The 18089-nt window shown below is 37.9% G+C and overlaps 1 protein-coding gene across 3 annotated transcripts in view; it reads left to right on the forward strand.

Annotated features, from left to right (window-relative positions):
• Positions 1-18089, forward strand: part of MTHFD1L (methylenetetrahydrofolate dehydrogenase (NADP+ dependent) 1 like) — a 143325-nt gene that overhangs the window by 19178 nt on the left and 106058 nt on the right. Inside the window, exons 1-7 of one of the 3 annotated variants that reach the window (XM_027891174.1) lie at positions 8379-8413; positions 8961-8983; positions 9678-9724; positions 10662-10769; positions 11653-11727; positions 13085-13187; positions 17380-17456. In XM_027891174.1, coding sequence (XP_027746975.1) covers positions 9716-9724; positions 10662-10769; positions 11653-11727; positions 13085-13187; positions 17380-17456 — 372 coding nt within the window. In that variant the 5' untranslated portion in view covers positions 8379-8413; positions 8961-8983; positions 9678-9715. Of the gene's footprint in view, positions 1-570; positions 745-8276; positions 8414-8960; positions 8984-9067; positions 9200-9677; positions 9725-10661; positions 10770-11652; positions 11728-13084; positions 13188-17379; positions 17457-18089 lie in introns of those variants that run through there. The other 2 variants (XM_027891173.1, XM_027891172.1) reach the window with 2 other exon arrangements.

The following is an 18089-nucleotide window of genomic DNA, read 5'->3' on the forward strand; positions in this document are numbered from 1 at the left end:
CCATTACTAGACTCCTGCTTTGTGGCCATTCTCAGTTTAGCTGTGTTTTAGAAGTGCATGAGTTGGTCTTCAAATGCCTTGTTTCCTTTGGTGCCCTCATGGGGGAGTAGCGAGGCTGAGCTTGCATGGCGCTGGGGTATAGATAATGTGTTTGTGTGACTGTTGGCCAAGGAATGTATGCACTTTTCAGTAAATTGTATGTGCTGAAATATGCCGTGAGGGAGGAGAAGAGAAAGAAAAACAAAACCAGAAACATCCATTCCAGTGGGACATGCTTGAGCATTCAGCAGACACGTCTCTAGCTTGATATGAAAGCATTACGTCATATTTGGAGTCTGATTAAACGAGAAAACTCTGTGAAATTGTAACAATTAACAAACACTGCACGTGATTTTCAATGTTATATTAGGTGTTAGCTAATATATAGATTTGGTTAATAAAATGTGGGAGAGGATTGAAAAAATCATTACAGTAACTCTATTGTTGGATTATTTGCTGTTGTTTTGTGCTCTGTCGTCGACCACCTAAGCTGAGAGAAATCTCCTGTCTCCTATTTGTTTTCCTTTCCAGTGATATTGAGATTTCCCGAGCACAGAGTCCAAAAGCTGTTGATGTACTTGCCAAGGAGATAGGATTGCTTACAGATGAAATTGAGATCTATGGCCAAACCAAAGCCAAAGTACGTTTGTCCCTGCTGGAAAGGTTAAAGGATCAGCCAGATGGAAAATATGTTCTAGTTGCTGGGTAAGAATGCACTGTAATGTCATTAATGTCCACTCTTTCCACTCATATTAATATAAACATGCAACTTACATCTTTTTTTATACGCTAGGCAAATAAGAATCCTGAACGTTTTCATCTGTATGTTGTTCTGTTCTGAAAGTGAGCAGGTTTTGAACTTTTTTGAAGTAACACAGCTTTTCTTCCAAACTGTTATTGCTGAAGTAAAGTATATTTTATGAAAGGTAGTTTGTTCTGTGATTCTATGAAATGTTATCTGTTGGTGCATGGAGTTTTTCTTACTGTTTTATCAGAATTTTAATTGTTTAACTTGGATATTTAAGGCTGCTTGTATTGTGTCTGTTTATAAACAAATGTTAACAGAAGCTACATGCTAATCTGTTGATATTAACAATAAATACTTTTTTATTGAAGAACAGATTACAAAGTTTAAAAAGCCATGTTTTTTTCTCTGAAATGTAGACATGTCTCCAGGCAGGCTTATCCTGCTTGCTGTTCCCACGATTATAGCAAATGCTAAACTCAGCAGGAATTATGCACTTCTGAAGAGCTTTGGGTTTTTCTTGCATTCAGTGACACCATTTTTTTGTTCATCCAGTTTATAAGTGGAAACTTCTACTTGTGAACAAATATAGGTTTTCATTAATATTTAAACTGCAGTGTGTTCTTTATATTCTGAGTTAATCTATATGGTCACTTCCTTTTAAGTAAAACCACTGAGGTTTAAAATACAGTTTTAGGCTGATCCAGAAGGAGAAGACTGTTCTTAACTGCCTCGATCTACTGATTCCTCGCCTTGGCTAGTGTTTCACAAACTGTTTACTACCTTCTTGCAGGGACACAGTGTATTTCGGGCACTGTCTGAGATGGAGCCATTGTAGACTCAGAGACCTGATGTTACAAAGCTGACGCAAGCCATGAAGCTTTCTTCAAAGCTGTGTGATAGAAGTGCAGCATATAAAGATGTTCCTGAGGGATTCTAGAGTAGTTAAGAGAAGGAAGTAAATGCTGGTTAAGCTTGGTTTCCTTTGGTAGAGTTTTATTTTGGTTTGGGGTTTTTTTGCTGCATTGGAGAAACAAAAACGTGTTCAGCATTTGGCTGAGTTTGAAGAAAGTTGCTACCATGTATTTTCACGCTCATGTTGTCAACAGCATCAACTAACTGGGCACCATGCTGCAGGCTGAGCCAGGCTATCAGAATAAGAGGTTATTTGAAAATGTCTGGAGGTGCAAGATAGCACGTTGTTAGTTGTGTCAGTTTGCATGCACATTTCTTCACACTGCTTTGTGTCCCTGTCTTCTGCAAAGAAGGTATCTCAAGCAATTTTTGTCACCGAAGAAAGCCTAGATACATGTGGAAGAAATGCAGAAGTTTTGACTAGCAAGATGAGCAGATGGCAACAAATAGAAAATTGTATCTTCTTAAGTTGATATAATATGTACAAATACTGCCTGGTGTTTCACAAACAAGTGTCTGAGTTGGGTGCCTACACAACCCGATGCTGCAATATGTTGCTATTTTTAATGTTTCTGAAATCATTGAATCTGGTGGGGTTAGTACAAAGCCACATCTGCTGCAGGAGGAGTGCTGGGCAAGATAGTTACGATAGTGGGAACATTCTTCTGAGAGAGTTCAAAGCTTGACTTTGAAATATTTTACACATAAAATGTATGTGTAATGTGTGTTTATATGCTCTCAGCTGTTCTCATTTCCTGAAATGACTGTAGCAGACAACAATGATTTTAAGAAAAGCAGGGAACTCTATCTGATGGGGAAGTTGTTCAGTACAATGAAAATTGAGTATTACTGAAGTGTGGAAATGGGGGAGTGAAATAGTATCCTCAGTTGCCTTCGTTCTCTGCCTGCCAAGGCAAGGTTAACCAAAACCTGCCATTTGGATTATTGTGTTTGTTCACAATAACCAAAGATACTTAGAAATTCTTTTAGAATGATGCAGTATAGGTCTTCAGAATAAATTTTCAGTGCTTCAGAGGAAACATTTAAGATATATGCTTATACTTCAGGTTATTTGATCTGGTGGAAATACTTATAATGTATGATGGGAACTTTTCATATGTGAAGGGAGTGTAAAGTGTACGTGTGTGTGTATGTATTCAACAAACTACAAAATCTCCAACCTCCATCCATGATGCAGCCAGCAGCATTTGAGCCTGTAATTGCACACTTGGGTTTAAATGTTTCACAGTGTCTAGGAATTATAAATATTTGCCGCAAATGCTCTTCTAGTTTATTCCTGATATGCTAGAGACCAAACTTGTTGTTCTGAACAGTAAAATGCAACTAAAATGTATCTCTTTATCTCTAAAGATAGCTGTATTTATGACTTTTTTTAAAAGTTGCTACTAACTGCAAAGTCTTTTGTTCTTTCTAAATGCAAACAAATGTATTTAAGTGCCTCATCCAGTACAAGCTTGTATGCTGAAAAATTGCAGTTTGGTTAACAGATCAGGTCACACAGGAATAGAATGAAGACTTTATTTCTTCATAACTTTCATTTTGTTCTGTATGGAGAGCATTCCTTTCACGTTTTTTCATTCTTGCTTTTTTATTGTCTCTGATTGTGTTTGACTTGTTATAGGACACTGTGGGGACAGAGTCCTGAGTTACCATGCAGTAATTGGTTCTTGGGCATTAACTGCCTATATACAGACTTTTATTGCGCTAAATAATATGTCACCGGATATTTTAGTTCAAACTGCGTCCACTCACTGCAAGCTGAGACCATGCAAATGAATGAAGCTTGTGCATGGCCTACTAGCTAAGTTTAGTGTCCGGGGTAACTTAATCGTGCATTCAAGCATGCAGATAGCATATTTGCAAACACAATATGAAATTACAGCTAAAATTTGTTAGCGAGTATGTGTATGTATATTCCAGCATTTTGTTTCTAAATGCTCTAGGGCTGTGTCTTTTACCAGATGATTCTGGAAACTCATTCACTTCAAAAATGCAAGATGAGGAGAATGTGGGAAAACTTTGAAATATGATGCTGCTTTTAGCAAGAAGTGTGATAGGTTTTGAATGCTGGAAAATTTAAAATCAGTACTTTTCCCCTAGCAGTAATAGATTGTTCTGTGATGAACTACCTTTTCAGTAAGGTAAGACAATAAATACTGACTTAATGTCTTGTACAAGCTGTATGATGGTAAATATTTTGGGGATACAATTTTCAGATTTGGAATTTCATTTTACTTCTGATAGGTATGTATTGGATTGTATTTCTGTTCACTGTATTTCCTGGGCCACAAAGTGCTTAAAAACTAAGAAGAAGGGAAAACATATAATAAAGGAAAAATACAGGGAAGAAAAAGAGGGGGAAATAGCCCTTTGCTGATGCACTGAATTGTCTGACAGTCTAAAGCAAAGTCAAAGTTGAGACAGTTTGTCAGGTATTCATCATCTCATTGCACAACTCCTGACTGGGATTACCTTGGATGAGTCTTCAGTGGTTTTTAAGAGTTTGTGTTGAGGATTCATCTGTTGAGGAGTCTGTAGTTGAGGAGTCTGTTCCTGTCTTGGTTCAGTCATTTTAGTTTCACAGTGATATCTGTGCTTTTATATTTAGAAGTTCCAGTCCCACCTGAGGATGCCACTGCAATGTTGCCATAATCTCACCTCAGTGAGGTGACAGCGGTTGCAACACTTCTGTGCTCAGAAATATATTTCTGACAGTTGTAATCTTGGATGGGATATGTAAGTAGGTGGGAACTCAGTTGCCCGTGGCCTTCATGGGCTGGTTTCTGTGTGGATCACAGAAATTATGAGCTCATTAAAATTTCTGAAGCTGCTGATACCTGTAAGTCAAAGGTAGGAAATTCAGAGAGAATTGTCACTTACCCGGTAAAGTTCTTGCTGGAGTCACAACGGCTGCCATAGCTGTGAGGAAGTTACAGAATCTCCCTGTTTGTTTATTTTCTCTTTGGGAGACCTCATGTAGCTTTCCCACAGAAACAGCTCTGCTGTAAGCTAATGTGATGTATAACAAACAAACAGAAAGTCTGCATACTCTTATCTTTGTTTTGGTATACATAAAGAGAGAAGGCTTTCAGTGTTATGGAAAACTTACTTTGCCAAGGAGCTGATTACTGCTTGGTAGGTGGCAAAGTAAGTTTTAAGGAGGAAAAGGATGGTGGGGTTTCTGTGTTTTGACTGAAAACATACTAAGGGAATTTGAAGAATAATGCAAATGGCTGTAAAAGTCTCTTGAAGTTCATTAAAATTTACTGCATTTTAAAGAAGGTTTCTCCTGGATTTGCATAAGGTTACAACACAACATTGCACAAGTGAGCTAAAGTTAGCCATTGGCAGTTGTAATTTTATACCCATGTGAGTGAGTGACCTAAGCTAGAAGACTGTAGATTCTATAGTGTAGCCAGCAAAAATACTTCAATGTCCGCAAAGCACCTTAAACTGATTATTGTATTTATAAAAACTGATCAAAGTAGACCAGGTACAAAAGGGAAGATGTTTTAAATAAACATTCTAAAGGAAATTGTTGGAATAGAATTTTCTTTTAATTTCAGGCTTTTGTTTTGTTTTTCTTTTAACTAATATTTAAAGCTGAGGTTTAGAGCTGGTGCAGAGTATATCAATGTACTGGAAATTCAGCAGAGGCAAGATCTCTTCCTGTCAGTTTAATCAATGAGCAATGGTTTGTTTCTCTTTTTGCTTTCTGGAAAAAGATCTGTCTCAGAAAATTCACAGGGCTTTCTGGCTCATGTTATAGTCATTTTAGAAGAGGCCGGTCAAGTTCAAGAGCATTTTAGTAATGTTGCACTTGATTTTGTGTTATCTTCTATGACAAATAGATACTATCCTTCATGCTACTACCAACATGCCATTTTGGTTATGTATTTGTCTGTTCCAATTTCCTTTCTTTTACTGGACTGAAGGCTGCATCTTTGTTTTGGCTTGTTTCATAAGAGTTGTAAAGAGTCCATGCCTTGCTGTGCATGCCAGGTCAACCACCTGCCACGTTTTGAGCTGCAACTGATGAAATAACTCTAGCTAAATAGTTTTTACTTTCTTAAATCTTTGAGTGCCATAATGCTTCAGGATTACTCATAAATCTGGCTTTAATCTGGAATAAGAGGATCAAGTAAATGAGATTAGGACAATAGACAAAAATGAATGAGATAGTAGGAGAATAAGGGGTAAGGAGAAACTATGCTAAGAATTATTTGAATGGGTTTTGGGAAACCAGTGTTAGAACAGTAGTCAGAAGGGTGAAACTGGTAGCAAAAGTGAGTTAACCTGGCTGTGGTGCTCTGAAGAAAGCATGTTTGTACAAAAGTAAGGATCCTAGGACAAAAAGGAAATGGCAAAAATGGTGGGAAAACTGGAAGCTATTGTGGCAACAGTAAAACCCTGAGAGCTCCCTGTCCTGACAATGTAGAGATTAAAAGTATCCATTCTTCTAGGAACTGCAAACTTGAAAGTAAAAGAAATGAAGTAGGCTTCTATGCTACTGCAGTAGATCAGAAAGAAATAAGAAGGCCTAGTACATATAAAAGATGACAGGGACCAAAATCACTTTTGAGAGCAGATAAAAGATCTGCTTCGATTTTCCCACCTTTTGTTGGCTCTACACAGGTATTTTGCTAAAATTCTGTGAATTCCTTTTTAAGTCAAAGGAGGATGCCATTCTAGGATGATGAAATAGTCTGGATAGTAAGTTATTGACAATGTTTTAGAGTTTGATGGTTAATGAACAAGGTATTATAAATGTGGAAAAAAATTACTAAAATCAAATGCCCAAATTAGGTAAACCATGTAATACGTGAGTATTACATATGAGAGTAGTTCAAGGTGAAGAGTCTAAGCTCAGAGATTCTCTTATGGATGTGCTAAACTCCATTGATTTCACTGGAACTTTAGTTAAAACACTATTTTTCTGAATAGGAACTTTTTTTGCTAGAACAGTGTAAAGCTGTTAATTTGGCTTGCCTCCTATTGCCCAAATTTTTCTAGACATACCTAACAAAGATTTATTAAAAAAAAAAAAAAAAATCTGATGATGCTGTAAAAGATAGATTTGTGAAAAGTTAATGTTTCTCATCTGTTTACATTTAAGGGAGAAAGATGGGCTTTTGCCAATCTGTGAACTTAACTGAACTGCGCTGAATCTTATGATTATACTAATGCTTTGATGCCATTTGAATTGTGATCTGAGGCTAGCAATATCTTGGAAAAATAACTGATTGGGAAATGAAGTGTTTCTAATTAGATCTAGATGCTTTAGCTCAAGTTTTGAAGCGGTCATAGGATAAGGGTTCCCCTTTGACTATGACATGTGTGCATGCTTGATTTCCTTGGGAATGAATGTTAGTTCTTACCATCAGCTTCACCAAAGTACTTACTTCTCTGCAGGTAGAAAAGGCAGCAAAGATACAAGTGGTTACGCTTTGCCGTAAAGTAGGATTTGTGAGAGTGATGTGAGTGCAAAAAGGACTGGGGTGGGGCTTTTGTCTTTTGCCAGTCAGAAAAAGAAATGCTGTGCCTCAGATGAATCATTTGAATGCATTTTGGAGATATGTGTTCATACTTAAAGGAAGAAAAACAGAAAGAGGAGAAAAACCCTAGCACTTCCCCGGAATTTTAATATGGATCATAAACAAATGTGATTATGTTGGAAGTAGGAAGAACATCACTTAAATTGAGATGTCTCTCATTCACTGAAGGCTGATATGTTTTCTACTAGCAAAATCAGCTGTCATTGTCCCTTCATTAAAGGGGCAAGAATCGAGTCTTCTCTAGGGGCAAGAATACAGTGGAGGTTAGAGTCTTTGATTTGAGATTGGATTTCTTTCTAAAATTCTATTCAATCTGGTCTAGATGTGGGAGCTGTAGCATGATGCTTTTGAGCTTTTTTGTGGACTGTGATTGTCATTGTCCCTTATCACCGTTAAATCGGCAAAAATATCATGAAACTCAAGTGTAAAATAAATCACGTTAAATTGAATATAGTGAATTTTGTGTCCTGTTTTATTTGAAAGGCAGTTGATCTGTCATTGTTGAGGGTTATGATGACATGGAAGCTGGAGAGGGGTGGTTAAGCTCTACAAACAAAAGTGTTGGTTATTTAATTTAAAATATTCTATTATTTCATTCAAAGTTTGAGCAGTGGAAATTAAAGATCTCATGCATTACTACAGAAAAGTATTAATACATGCTTAGAGTATTGTGATGGATGGTTTGTTAATGAAACTGGTGAGACTTTTGTGCTGTAATAAAAATGTCTAAATTCAATATGTTCTTTTTAGAACTTTTGCCAAAATAATCTTCTTTTTCTGCTATCATAGTAAATTGCTTAAATAGAAGACACATGTATATTAGCATTTCAGCTTGAGCTAGGGGCTAACATTGTGATAGTGTTTTTGTGAAGATAAAGTAATCTTATTGAAATTTGCTGTACAAATATTCTTCATTGAAATCAAAAGCTTTAGGTTCAGATATCCTTAGTCAGGCTGACATCAGCAAAGAATTTGATTAATCTTTTTTCTTGTTTTGCCAGAATAACCCCTACACCCCTAGGAGAGGGGAAAAGCACAGTCACAGTTGGTCTCGTTCAGGCACTTACTGCACACCTTAAAATTAATTCCTTTGCTTGTCTGAGACAACCTTCTCAAGGACCTACTTTTGGAGTTAAAGGTACATAACATTTGCAGAACCTATGACCTCTTTCATATTAAAAGGAAATACTGCTTTTTTGGTTTTTTTTTCTTTTATTTCTTCCTTTTTAATTTCCTAATTCCTTCACTGAGTAGATTGCTCGGGTGGTAGTATATTTGATTTCTTTAATACATATGTAACTAATAGGTAAAGGTGACTTGCATGCGACTTCCTGTGCAAGGTTCATATCATTGTTCATGCGCTCAGCATGTATTGGTAACGTACATAAAGCCCAAACGTAATGAAAGGCAGAGGAATGTATTAGCCAGTAGGAATTTTGTGTGAGTACGCACCCTTCCAGCCACCCCTCTACTTGGAGACTCTCTAAATATGTCCATAAATGTTATTGTTTAATTGTTCCTTGAGGAAGAGCCCGTACTGGATATTTCCTATCAATACAACCAAGTCAGCAGTTGTGCGTGTGGTTGAGCTGTGTCAGCATCGTGTGTTTGGCTAGGTCTGAACCTCTTCTTTCTGTTCCCCTGAGCTGTCGCCTCTAATCGTGGGCTGCTGCCTTTTTGCCTAGAAACCCTGAGGCCTGAGGGCCAGGTAAGACCCAGCCAGATTTCAAGCCTGTCTTCAATGCTGATAGGAAATAATGCAATCTTTTTTTTTTTTTTTGCCATTTCTGAGCTGAAATTGGTGCCTAAGGGGGCAAGCACTCCCCATCTGATCTACTTTGCTTTGCTGAAGTTTAGTTAATGAGTTTGATTTCAGCTAGAAGGCTTCTGGTTGCTTGATGCTTCTCAGCTGAGACTGGTGCATGTGAGTGCTTCAGTCCCTCCACTCAACTTCTGCATGGGCTACAGCAAATGTCTTGCCTGTACCCTGAGAGGCAGGGGGGAAGGAGCACTCAGGCGAGGGTGTGAAGATTTTGTTCAGAAGCAGTTCTTCTTGCTTGTGACTGCTATGTCTTTCCACCCAACAGCTGCATGTGCATGACTGTGTCCTAAAACTGGGCAAGAGCAGAGGGGTAGCCCTTATGTAGCCAAAGCCTGCGCCAGCCACCTTGTGTAGGCTTTCATTTCAGATCTGTAATTCCCTTTTTACTATCTGCTGAGAAAAAGCCAGCAAGGTTAAGGAAATCCTGTTTATTTGAGTACGTCATTTATCTTTTTTGATAGAAATGAAAATACTGAAAATGTGTCATCAGCACTGTCTGTTTCACTTTGTTTGTTTAAAGATGAGGGTTTTTTTTCAGAATCAGTGGGAATCTGATGAGACCATATGCTTTCCTGTGCAGGTGGAGCAGCCGGTGGTGGATATGCTCAAGTGATCCCCATGGAAGAGGTGAGACAACCTCAACTTGCACTTTGTGGTACAGTTTAAGGGGCACTATGGTATTCAGTTGAAAGTCAGACTTGATGATTGTGGAGGTCTTTTCCAACCTTAATGATTCTGTGGTATTCACAGTGTTTGTTTGGAAATATGTAACAGTTTCACCCCAAGAGAATCGAATTTAAAAGCTTAGGAAAACCACTCCATGGCCAGAACTGGTGAAGTACCGCCCTGAATGTGAACAGTTGGTCCAAGCAGAATCCTAATGTAGCTTTGATATTTTTTTTTTAATCCCCTATTGTACTTTAGTGTGAGCACAGTCAAGGGCTTATGTTGATTGCTGTCACTACCCCTCCACAGTAGGCTCTGAAGTGCCATTAAAACTGACTTTCTGACTTCCTCTGTCAGATTCATAGAAATACAGTACCTGTGTAACACAAGTTTAAATTTAATCAAAGATGCTGATTTTGGAGTTTTCCGTAAAACTTTGTTGCTCAGTGTCATGTCTGTGAGGTTACAAGCTGTTCTGCAGCTAGCAGAAAGCTGACATACCAAAAGCCCCAAAGCCAGCATGCGTGGTGTGCTCTGGGGGAGATTCAGCAGTAATCTACACCTCTGGTCCAGGTCGATTAGTAATTAACAGCAGTAAACTGATTTAGTATTAATGATGTTATACTGTAGCCCTTGGCTTCTCATTCTTGAATCATTTAGCAAAGAATGAAGATGTTTGTGGCTTTGTTTGACTAAACTTAGGGTAGTTTACCACATACTCTGGTGGGAACAAGTCCTTCATATGACTTGGTGTGTTTTCAGCCTGGAAATATTTAATCTACACTAAGAGGTGACTAATCAGGGCTGCAGCCTCAAGCAGATTTCTGCTGCTGATTTGTCTGAGATTCGTAAATTAAATGTTTTCTTCTAAAAAGATCTTGTTGCTTTCACCTTCTAGTTCAATCTTCATTTGACTGGAGATATTCATGCTATAACTGCTGCAAATAATTTGCTGGCTGCTGCTGTCGATGCTAGAATCTTGCATGAAAGCACTCAGTCTGATAAGGTGAGAATTATTTTCTCATATCCACATGACATTTTTTCTTCTTGGTTTTTCAATAAACTGCATTTCAAAGCAAAATAACTTGTTTATCTTTTTATATTTTCACCATGTGAACAGGAATTATTGCTGAAGCCATTCTGTGTTCTGCTGTGAAATTTTCCTTACAGAATACATTTTTCTGGCAAATGGCTATCTTAAGGTAGTCTTTAGGATAAGGATCTTATGCTCAGAATATTGACAACTATTTCAGACTATACTAAATACTGTTCTTATGGATGTTTTCCCTATATATAATATCATACTTTTCAGTAATTTGTAGACTACATTTAAAATTACAAATTACTCTCCTGATGTGTAGTTGGGTATGACGTACCTTAAGAAGAAGGAGTTATGGAGAGGAATAAACTTTCCCTCTGCTAAATCTATCGTGACCTTAAGATAGATGCTAAGTTGAGTCTTCAAAGGGAAGGGAGAAAGTAAAGGAAGGAGCCTCTTCTTTCTGGCTGCAATGTTAAAACTGAGCAGGGTTGTCATATTCCCTTTACTTGGTACAACACAAGTGTGCGCTGAGGCCAGTTTGCAAATGTTGATTACAGTTTCAATGATTTGGGCCTTGGTTAAGTTTTGAAAGGTTCCCAATTTCAAAATTAATACTTTTTTTTTTTTTGGTAAAACATAGAAACCCAGTAATTTTTGGTAATTGGATTTTAGACATACAGATTGCTCAGAAGCTTTCCATCTTCTCAGAATTGTTTTTTAAATGGCTGACTAGAAGTCCACAACTTTTGTGATTGGAAAAGTCATACTGAAATTAGGTGGAATAAATTTGAAAAGAATTAGCTTTTTATAACTTTTCTTTCATTAACTTCTTGTGTGTTTTTTCTAGTCTTTGTATAATAGGCTGGTTCCAGTAGTTAATGGTGTGAGAGGATTTTCTCCTATTCAGCTTGCCCGTCTAAGAGTAAGTTGTTCATACAGTCTCTCCTCAATTATGTCTCTTCATAAAATGGATTCTCTTATGCAACTTGTTTAAAATTATTTGATGTATGTGACTGAGTTTGTATCAACCCTCATGAATTTATCAAGTCCAGACTTTTTTCTGAAAGCAACATCCTTGGAGTAATAGGATCTGGGTCTGATATTATTTTCATAACTAACATTTTTGCTATTCTTTTCTCCTGAAGTATACCAGTAATGTTTTTAAATGCTGTGTCTTTTCTGATGAAATATTAAGGTTAGAGGTTTTAAAATACTTTTCCTATTATGGTAGAGTCACGTTTGAAAGCTCACATTCTTTGGTTTTGTAATATTTTCTGGTTTTAAAAGTTTATTATAGCGTATACTTCTGGGGTTTTATTGATGTCAGTTTGACAATGCTCTTTGTTCAAGGCGTAGAAGTACATTTGTGTGCACAGTGTATCTTTGCATCCCATCTTGCTTCCAGAATGCCTCCAGAAGAGCTTCCTGTGCAATTCATGTATGAATAACATATCTGGATTTGAGACTGCCATTCTGATAAATACCTAGAGAGCAAAACAGTCCACTAGCATAGGAGGAAGAGAATATGAACCCCTTGAATATGACCCTTAAGGACAGCTTCAGTCTTCTCTGTCCAGTTCCATATTTGTTGTTGGCTTATGAGTCCTGGCTGATGTTGTTTCAGAGTCATTGAATGGCAACAGACAGTTGTCACATGCACACATGCTATTGGGGGGTGGAAAGGAGGATAGAGTTAGTACCAGCTTCTGTTTTGGGAAGGGAGGAAAAGAAAGTTCTCATAACAGCTTCTGTGCTGCTCAGTTGAATGTCAGTAAACTAAAATGTGGATGATGCCTACTTGATGCCTCTAAAGCAGAGTCCCTCTCCCAGATTGTTCTATCAGAATTTTGGAGTGTTTTCATTTTGTTCTCATCTACACTGTTACAGGTAACACATTAGGGAAGGAGGGAAAGTGTTTGTGTTACTCATGACATACCAGTTATCTCTGCATTTGAAATGTATTTCTCTCTTCACATTAGCTGCAACTAAGTAAAAAATAGTTTGGCTTTATAACATTCAAATACATACATCATAATTTCCAATGTAATTGACTTATTTTGCTGTGAATAATTGCTAGTATAATGATTCCTTATATCTAAAAAAAAAAATCAAATGTAAAAATATCTTTTTGGGATGGGATTGCATTTTTTTTTTTGAAAGAGGATTATTAAGATTGAAACTCCTCACTTACATGTGTGGGATTGATGAGCCAGAGCAGCTATACCATTTGAAGCAAATAAGGCATTTCATTGTACTTCTTTAATTTGTTTTGTGTGTAGAAGCTGGGAATAAACAAGACTGATCCTGAAACTTTAACAGAAGAGGAGATCAGCAAATTTGCACGCCTTGATATTGACCCATCTACCATAACATGGCAAAGAGGTATGTAGTCAGAAAGCGTTACTTTGGCTTGAATTTAATCATAACTTATTTCATATTTTGCTTAATTTTACCTGAATCAGAGCTGTTTCTTCTCACTAACTGTAAGAATAACCAATTTGCAAGTGTGAAAAGTAGGTGCATAACAAATGCATGTGTAGCATGTTGCTCTAAACTTCGGCAAATATCTGCAGTAACTCAGGAGACTTTGCTAAAATTCTGAAAGACACATTTCTTTAAAAATTTAAATACATCCCTGGTCTCTCTCACATTAGGTAATATGTCTTCAAACATATCTAAGTGTCTTTTCTGTGCATTTTACAAATCTTAGCCATTCTTTTCATAGGTATGTCTGTTATCATTTTAGATTATTTGTACTTACTCTTCTTGATTTTGGTCCCTCATCCTCTCCAGCTCAGCAGCCTGGGTAGCTCAAGAGACTAAATTGGCTTAAGGGATTATGTGTTTTTCTTTTTTTTGAAGTATCTTGAGTTGTTTGCTTCATTAGGAAGAAGAGCTAAAAGATGTGGTAAGATTGCCAAACAAACTAATATCCACCCTTAGGCAACTCCCTCTGCTTTTTGCAGTTCTAGTTCTGGGTTAAATTTCAATGTTTACCTCAACTTCTGTATCTTTCTTTTTCTTTTTTAAAGAAGCAAACTATGCATAAAGTTTTGAGCAAAATACTAGTGAATTTTATTTTCCTCCTTAGTTCTCGAACACTAAAGCTATTAGTTCAAAAACAATTGTTAAATGGAATGTGTTGTGATGCTTATAGAAAAAAGTGAATCTGTCGAGAAGGGAGGAGTCTTGGCCATGCTTTACTGTGCCCTTTGTGTGCATGTCATCTCAGACCTGAGATATTTTTCTCAAAATAATTCTGGGGATGTGGCATAAGATGTTTTTTATTAGTCACACAGTGTGTTTGGAAGAGACCTGTATTAGGATGAAGGAGTAGTATAAATATTTAATGTAATATGACTCCTCATTTTTATCAGCATGAGTTTGGGAGGAGGCAACATTGCTCAACAGCTGTTAACCTCAAGTGAGTTATTTAATTCATCTCAAAGAATGTTAGTGAAATTTCTATTCCACAAAGCTCTATATGATGTATATACCTTAAACATTTCAGAAAAAAAATACTGGCTTTAGGAATGTTTTAGATAACTTGGAAAATGTTTCATTTAGGACTGTTTCCACAGTCCATATGTCTGTGAAGCTTGTTACATACCAGGAAATTTGTAGGGAAGAAGAGTAAACTATCAGATTTTCTGAAAATTAGTCAGGACCTGTTTCCTTAGAAGTGTCATAAGCCTGAAGTTCATTGTCACCTTATACTGACTTGAACATGTACAACATGCTGAAAAGAAAGCTTCCCCTTACTTATCCTTCCCCTGGTATTTGGATTCTGTTTACATCTCTAGAGAATAAAGAATTGGATACATTAAACCTAGCACTTGTTTGAAACTAAACTTTTGTGAAACGTTTACTTTGAGCAAAGAAAGAAAATTTGGAGAAGAAAAAATTGCTTTTGTGGCAAAACAAGTTATTTCTTATTTTATTACTACTTAGTGCAGTTATTGGAATCTTCTTGGAGAATGAATGATCACAGTGAGAAAGTAAGTATATCCCAGTGACCAGAAGGAGTTGCAGGGGCAGTTACAATTTCGCGCGAAGGGTGTTCAGGTTACATGATTTCAGTAGGAAGGACCAGATAAAAAGCAGCCCACTGGCTGTCCAGGCCGGTGGGAAGGCTAGCTCCTGCCCTCAACAGTGCCTGGGTAGGCAAGAGAGATACTTAAGTCTACTTAAGGCTGCTTGTGAGACTGAGCTTCCTAGGAGGAGAAGGAAAAAATCTGTGCTTGAGAGATTAGCTTGCCGTATGACTTCACTGTGGCATATGGTACCACAGCTTGGTACGAAGCTACAGCTTCCATGTCCCAGGCTCTGTCCTATGTTTTCTGCCAGTACTCTAGTATTTTAGAGTATGACTGTATATAAATAGAAACCAAACTGAGTTAGCCAAATCTGTGTTGCACCATCCCTTAAATGGAATTCCTGAAGAAATTAGGGGCCTACATACCATTTAGTGGGAAGAAGGCATGTATGGTATTTACAACAGCCCCAAGAGAAATGCCCAAGAAGGGAGGAAGTGCCTTAAAACTTGTTTTTCTTCCAGCTCACTCGCAACCCTGGATTGGGGTTGAGTAAGATTGAGATTCAAAGTCCCTCTTCTTTTTGGGTAATTATGTCATCCTTTTCTCTACAGAGAAATTTATTAATTTCTAAAAGCAGCAGGAAAAGTGGAAGGATCTGATTTGCACACACCTTGAGTACAGAGAACTTCTCTTAAGGTCCTTGATTCTCTGCTTATAAATGAACATGACTCAAATCTACATCTACTAAGAGATGGACTTGAATGCCAAGCTACAGTTGAACTGTTTAAGAGTATCTTCCCCCCTTTATTTTAGGGTTGATGCAAATTGAAACATTTCTAGGAACTACAGAGCCTGTAAGAAAGAAAGACTCTGTTTTTGCATTCTGTAGGGATTGACATGTCTCCTTGTCCGATCACTACATGCCCTTGTATAAAGTCCCTCTCCAGTTTTCTTGTAGAACCCTTTAAGTAATGGAAAGTGCTACAAGGCCTCCCTGGAGCCTTCTCCAGGCTGAACAGCTCTCTCTCAACCTGTCTGCGTAACACAGGTGCTCCATCCCTCTGATCACCTTCATGGCCCTCCTCTGGACTTGCTCCAGCAGGTCCACACCCTTCTGATGTAGGGGGCCCCAGAGCTGGACTCAGTGCTACAGGTAGGGTCTCACAAGGGCACAGTAAAGGGGAAGAATCACATCCCTCAACCTGCTGGCTGTGCTGCTTTTGATGCAGCCCAGGACGCTGGGCTCTCTGGGCTGCAAGTGCATGTTGCTGGCTCTTATCAACCAAACCCTTCTCCTCAAAACTGCTCTTGATCTGTTCTCCACCCAGCCTGTACTTGTGCTCGGTGTTGCCCCAAACCACATGCCCCAAACCACTTGGCCTTGTTGAATTTCATGAGGCTTGCAAAGGCCAACCTCTCAAACCTGTCCAGGTCCCTCTGGATGGCATTCCTTCTTTCCATCCAGCACATCAGCCACACTGCACAGCTGGGTGTCATTGGCTAACTCGCTGAGCATGCACTCCATCTCCCTCTCCGTGTCGCTGCGAAGATGTTAAACAGTGCCAGTCCCAGTATGAACCTCAAGAAACACCGCTCATCGCGGATCTCCACATGGACACTGAACCATTGAATGCAACTTTGAATGTGACCATCCAGCCAATTCCTTATTCACTGAGTGGTCCATCTGTCAAATCCACTTCAGAGACAGTGATATAATGCAGGACATCCTCCCAATGTTTCTTCCTAGGAAGCATCCTGATCAGTTCTCAGCAGATGAGAGCTCTTCGATTATTCTCAGTCCTTCCTTTTGACTGCTACAAAGGCAGGTTTGAAGTTGAGTGTTGTAAGTGCAGAAGTGGAGAACTTGTCTTGCGATGATTGTTAGTGAACTTTGCAATTCCGCAAGATGATTTGGACATGCCCTTGCAACACCAAAAGTGTTTCCAGGTTAGAAATGCAATTGTCTGATATTGAAGTTGTATTAAATAGCAGATGGTTTATCTTGACAGTTGGAAAAAAAAAAAAATCTTCCTTTGAATGCTGTGCAGCTCAACGTGGAGTTAGTTACTGTGATGTGTGTGAAAGAGACTTGTCTGGAAGAAACAATCTGACAACATAATCATCCTCTAAAAGAGAAACAGACCAGGTCTAACCTACAACGTGCAGTCTTAAAATCAATTCTTAATAAGTCAGTGATGAGGCACATGATTTGAAGTAGGTCTGATGCATTGTATCTACTAAGAGAGATTTTTCTTATGTTGGTAAAATATTAAGTTGTATGTTAGAATATTAAGAACCTGTTACCTCCAAATACTGTTCAAATAATTGTACTTGAGTTGTTTCAACCTGTCATCTAATGGTATCAACTAGGAGGGAGAAACCAAGTCAGTGCCAGTGCCAACATGCAGGAGTATGGCTGTCTGGTTACACAGTTTGAGTAGCTGAATCTTACATGTATAGCAGGAGGTATGTCTTGAAAAACCCAGGTCCCCAAGTCCTTGTTAACACGTTTTACTTTTGCTGTTCCCTTATTTCAGTGGTGGATACAAATGACAGATTCCTGCGCAAAATAACAATTGGGCAGGCAAATACGGAGAAAGGATTTGTCCGTCAGGTATGTAAAGGCAGTTAATTGATCACATTCCTAGCAGACTTTGCTTTAGAGATTGAGAGATGTTTCTGCAATTCTTTCAGCATGCTTTGAATTGCAATGTTAACATCTGTTGCTGTTGTATAGTAATCTTGCAGTGAAACTGATTATGTCAATGAGTAACTGAGTCTGAAGTTTCAGAAAAAGAAACCAATGCATATTCCTCAATGTGTTGAAAGCACTTGAAAAAATTGCATATGTTCGGGATTTAACATTGTCCTATACGAGATGCCTTTATGCCCTCATAAGGTAATTTGTGTGATTTTTCTTACTTTAGTCTCTCTAACAATTTAAGTAAGATAAATGTAATTTAAATTACATTTAATGTTTAAAATAGTTTTAAAATTAGCTTTTTATTCAGAGTTTTCATTTCCCTCTCATGCATCTCAGCTTTAGAATCTAAACTCTAAGAACTTTGAGCATGTGCTTGCTTTTACTTCATGGGCTTTAAGGGATAGTTCAGCAAATGAGTATGCATACTTTTCATTGGTGTAAAAAGCCAACCTATGTTACTATATAAAAGCTTCTGGAAGTTTATTAAAGAACTTGCTGATAAATTGAAAGCCAGATTTTTCCAGCATCATCTGAAGAAGTATT

This window comes from Empidonax traillii, unplaced genomic scaffold (genome assembly GCF_003031625.1).
Source record: "Empidonax traillii isolate 1590-97213 ecotype Southwest subspecies unplaced genomic scaffold, ASM303162v1 scaffold311:size671644, whole genome shotgun sequence".
In the NCBI taxonomy this organism is placed as follows: Eukaryota; Metazoa; Chordata; class Aves; order Passeriformes; family Tyrannidae; genus Empidonax; species Empidonax traillii.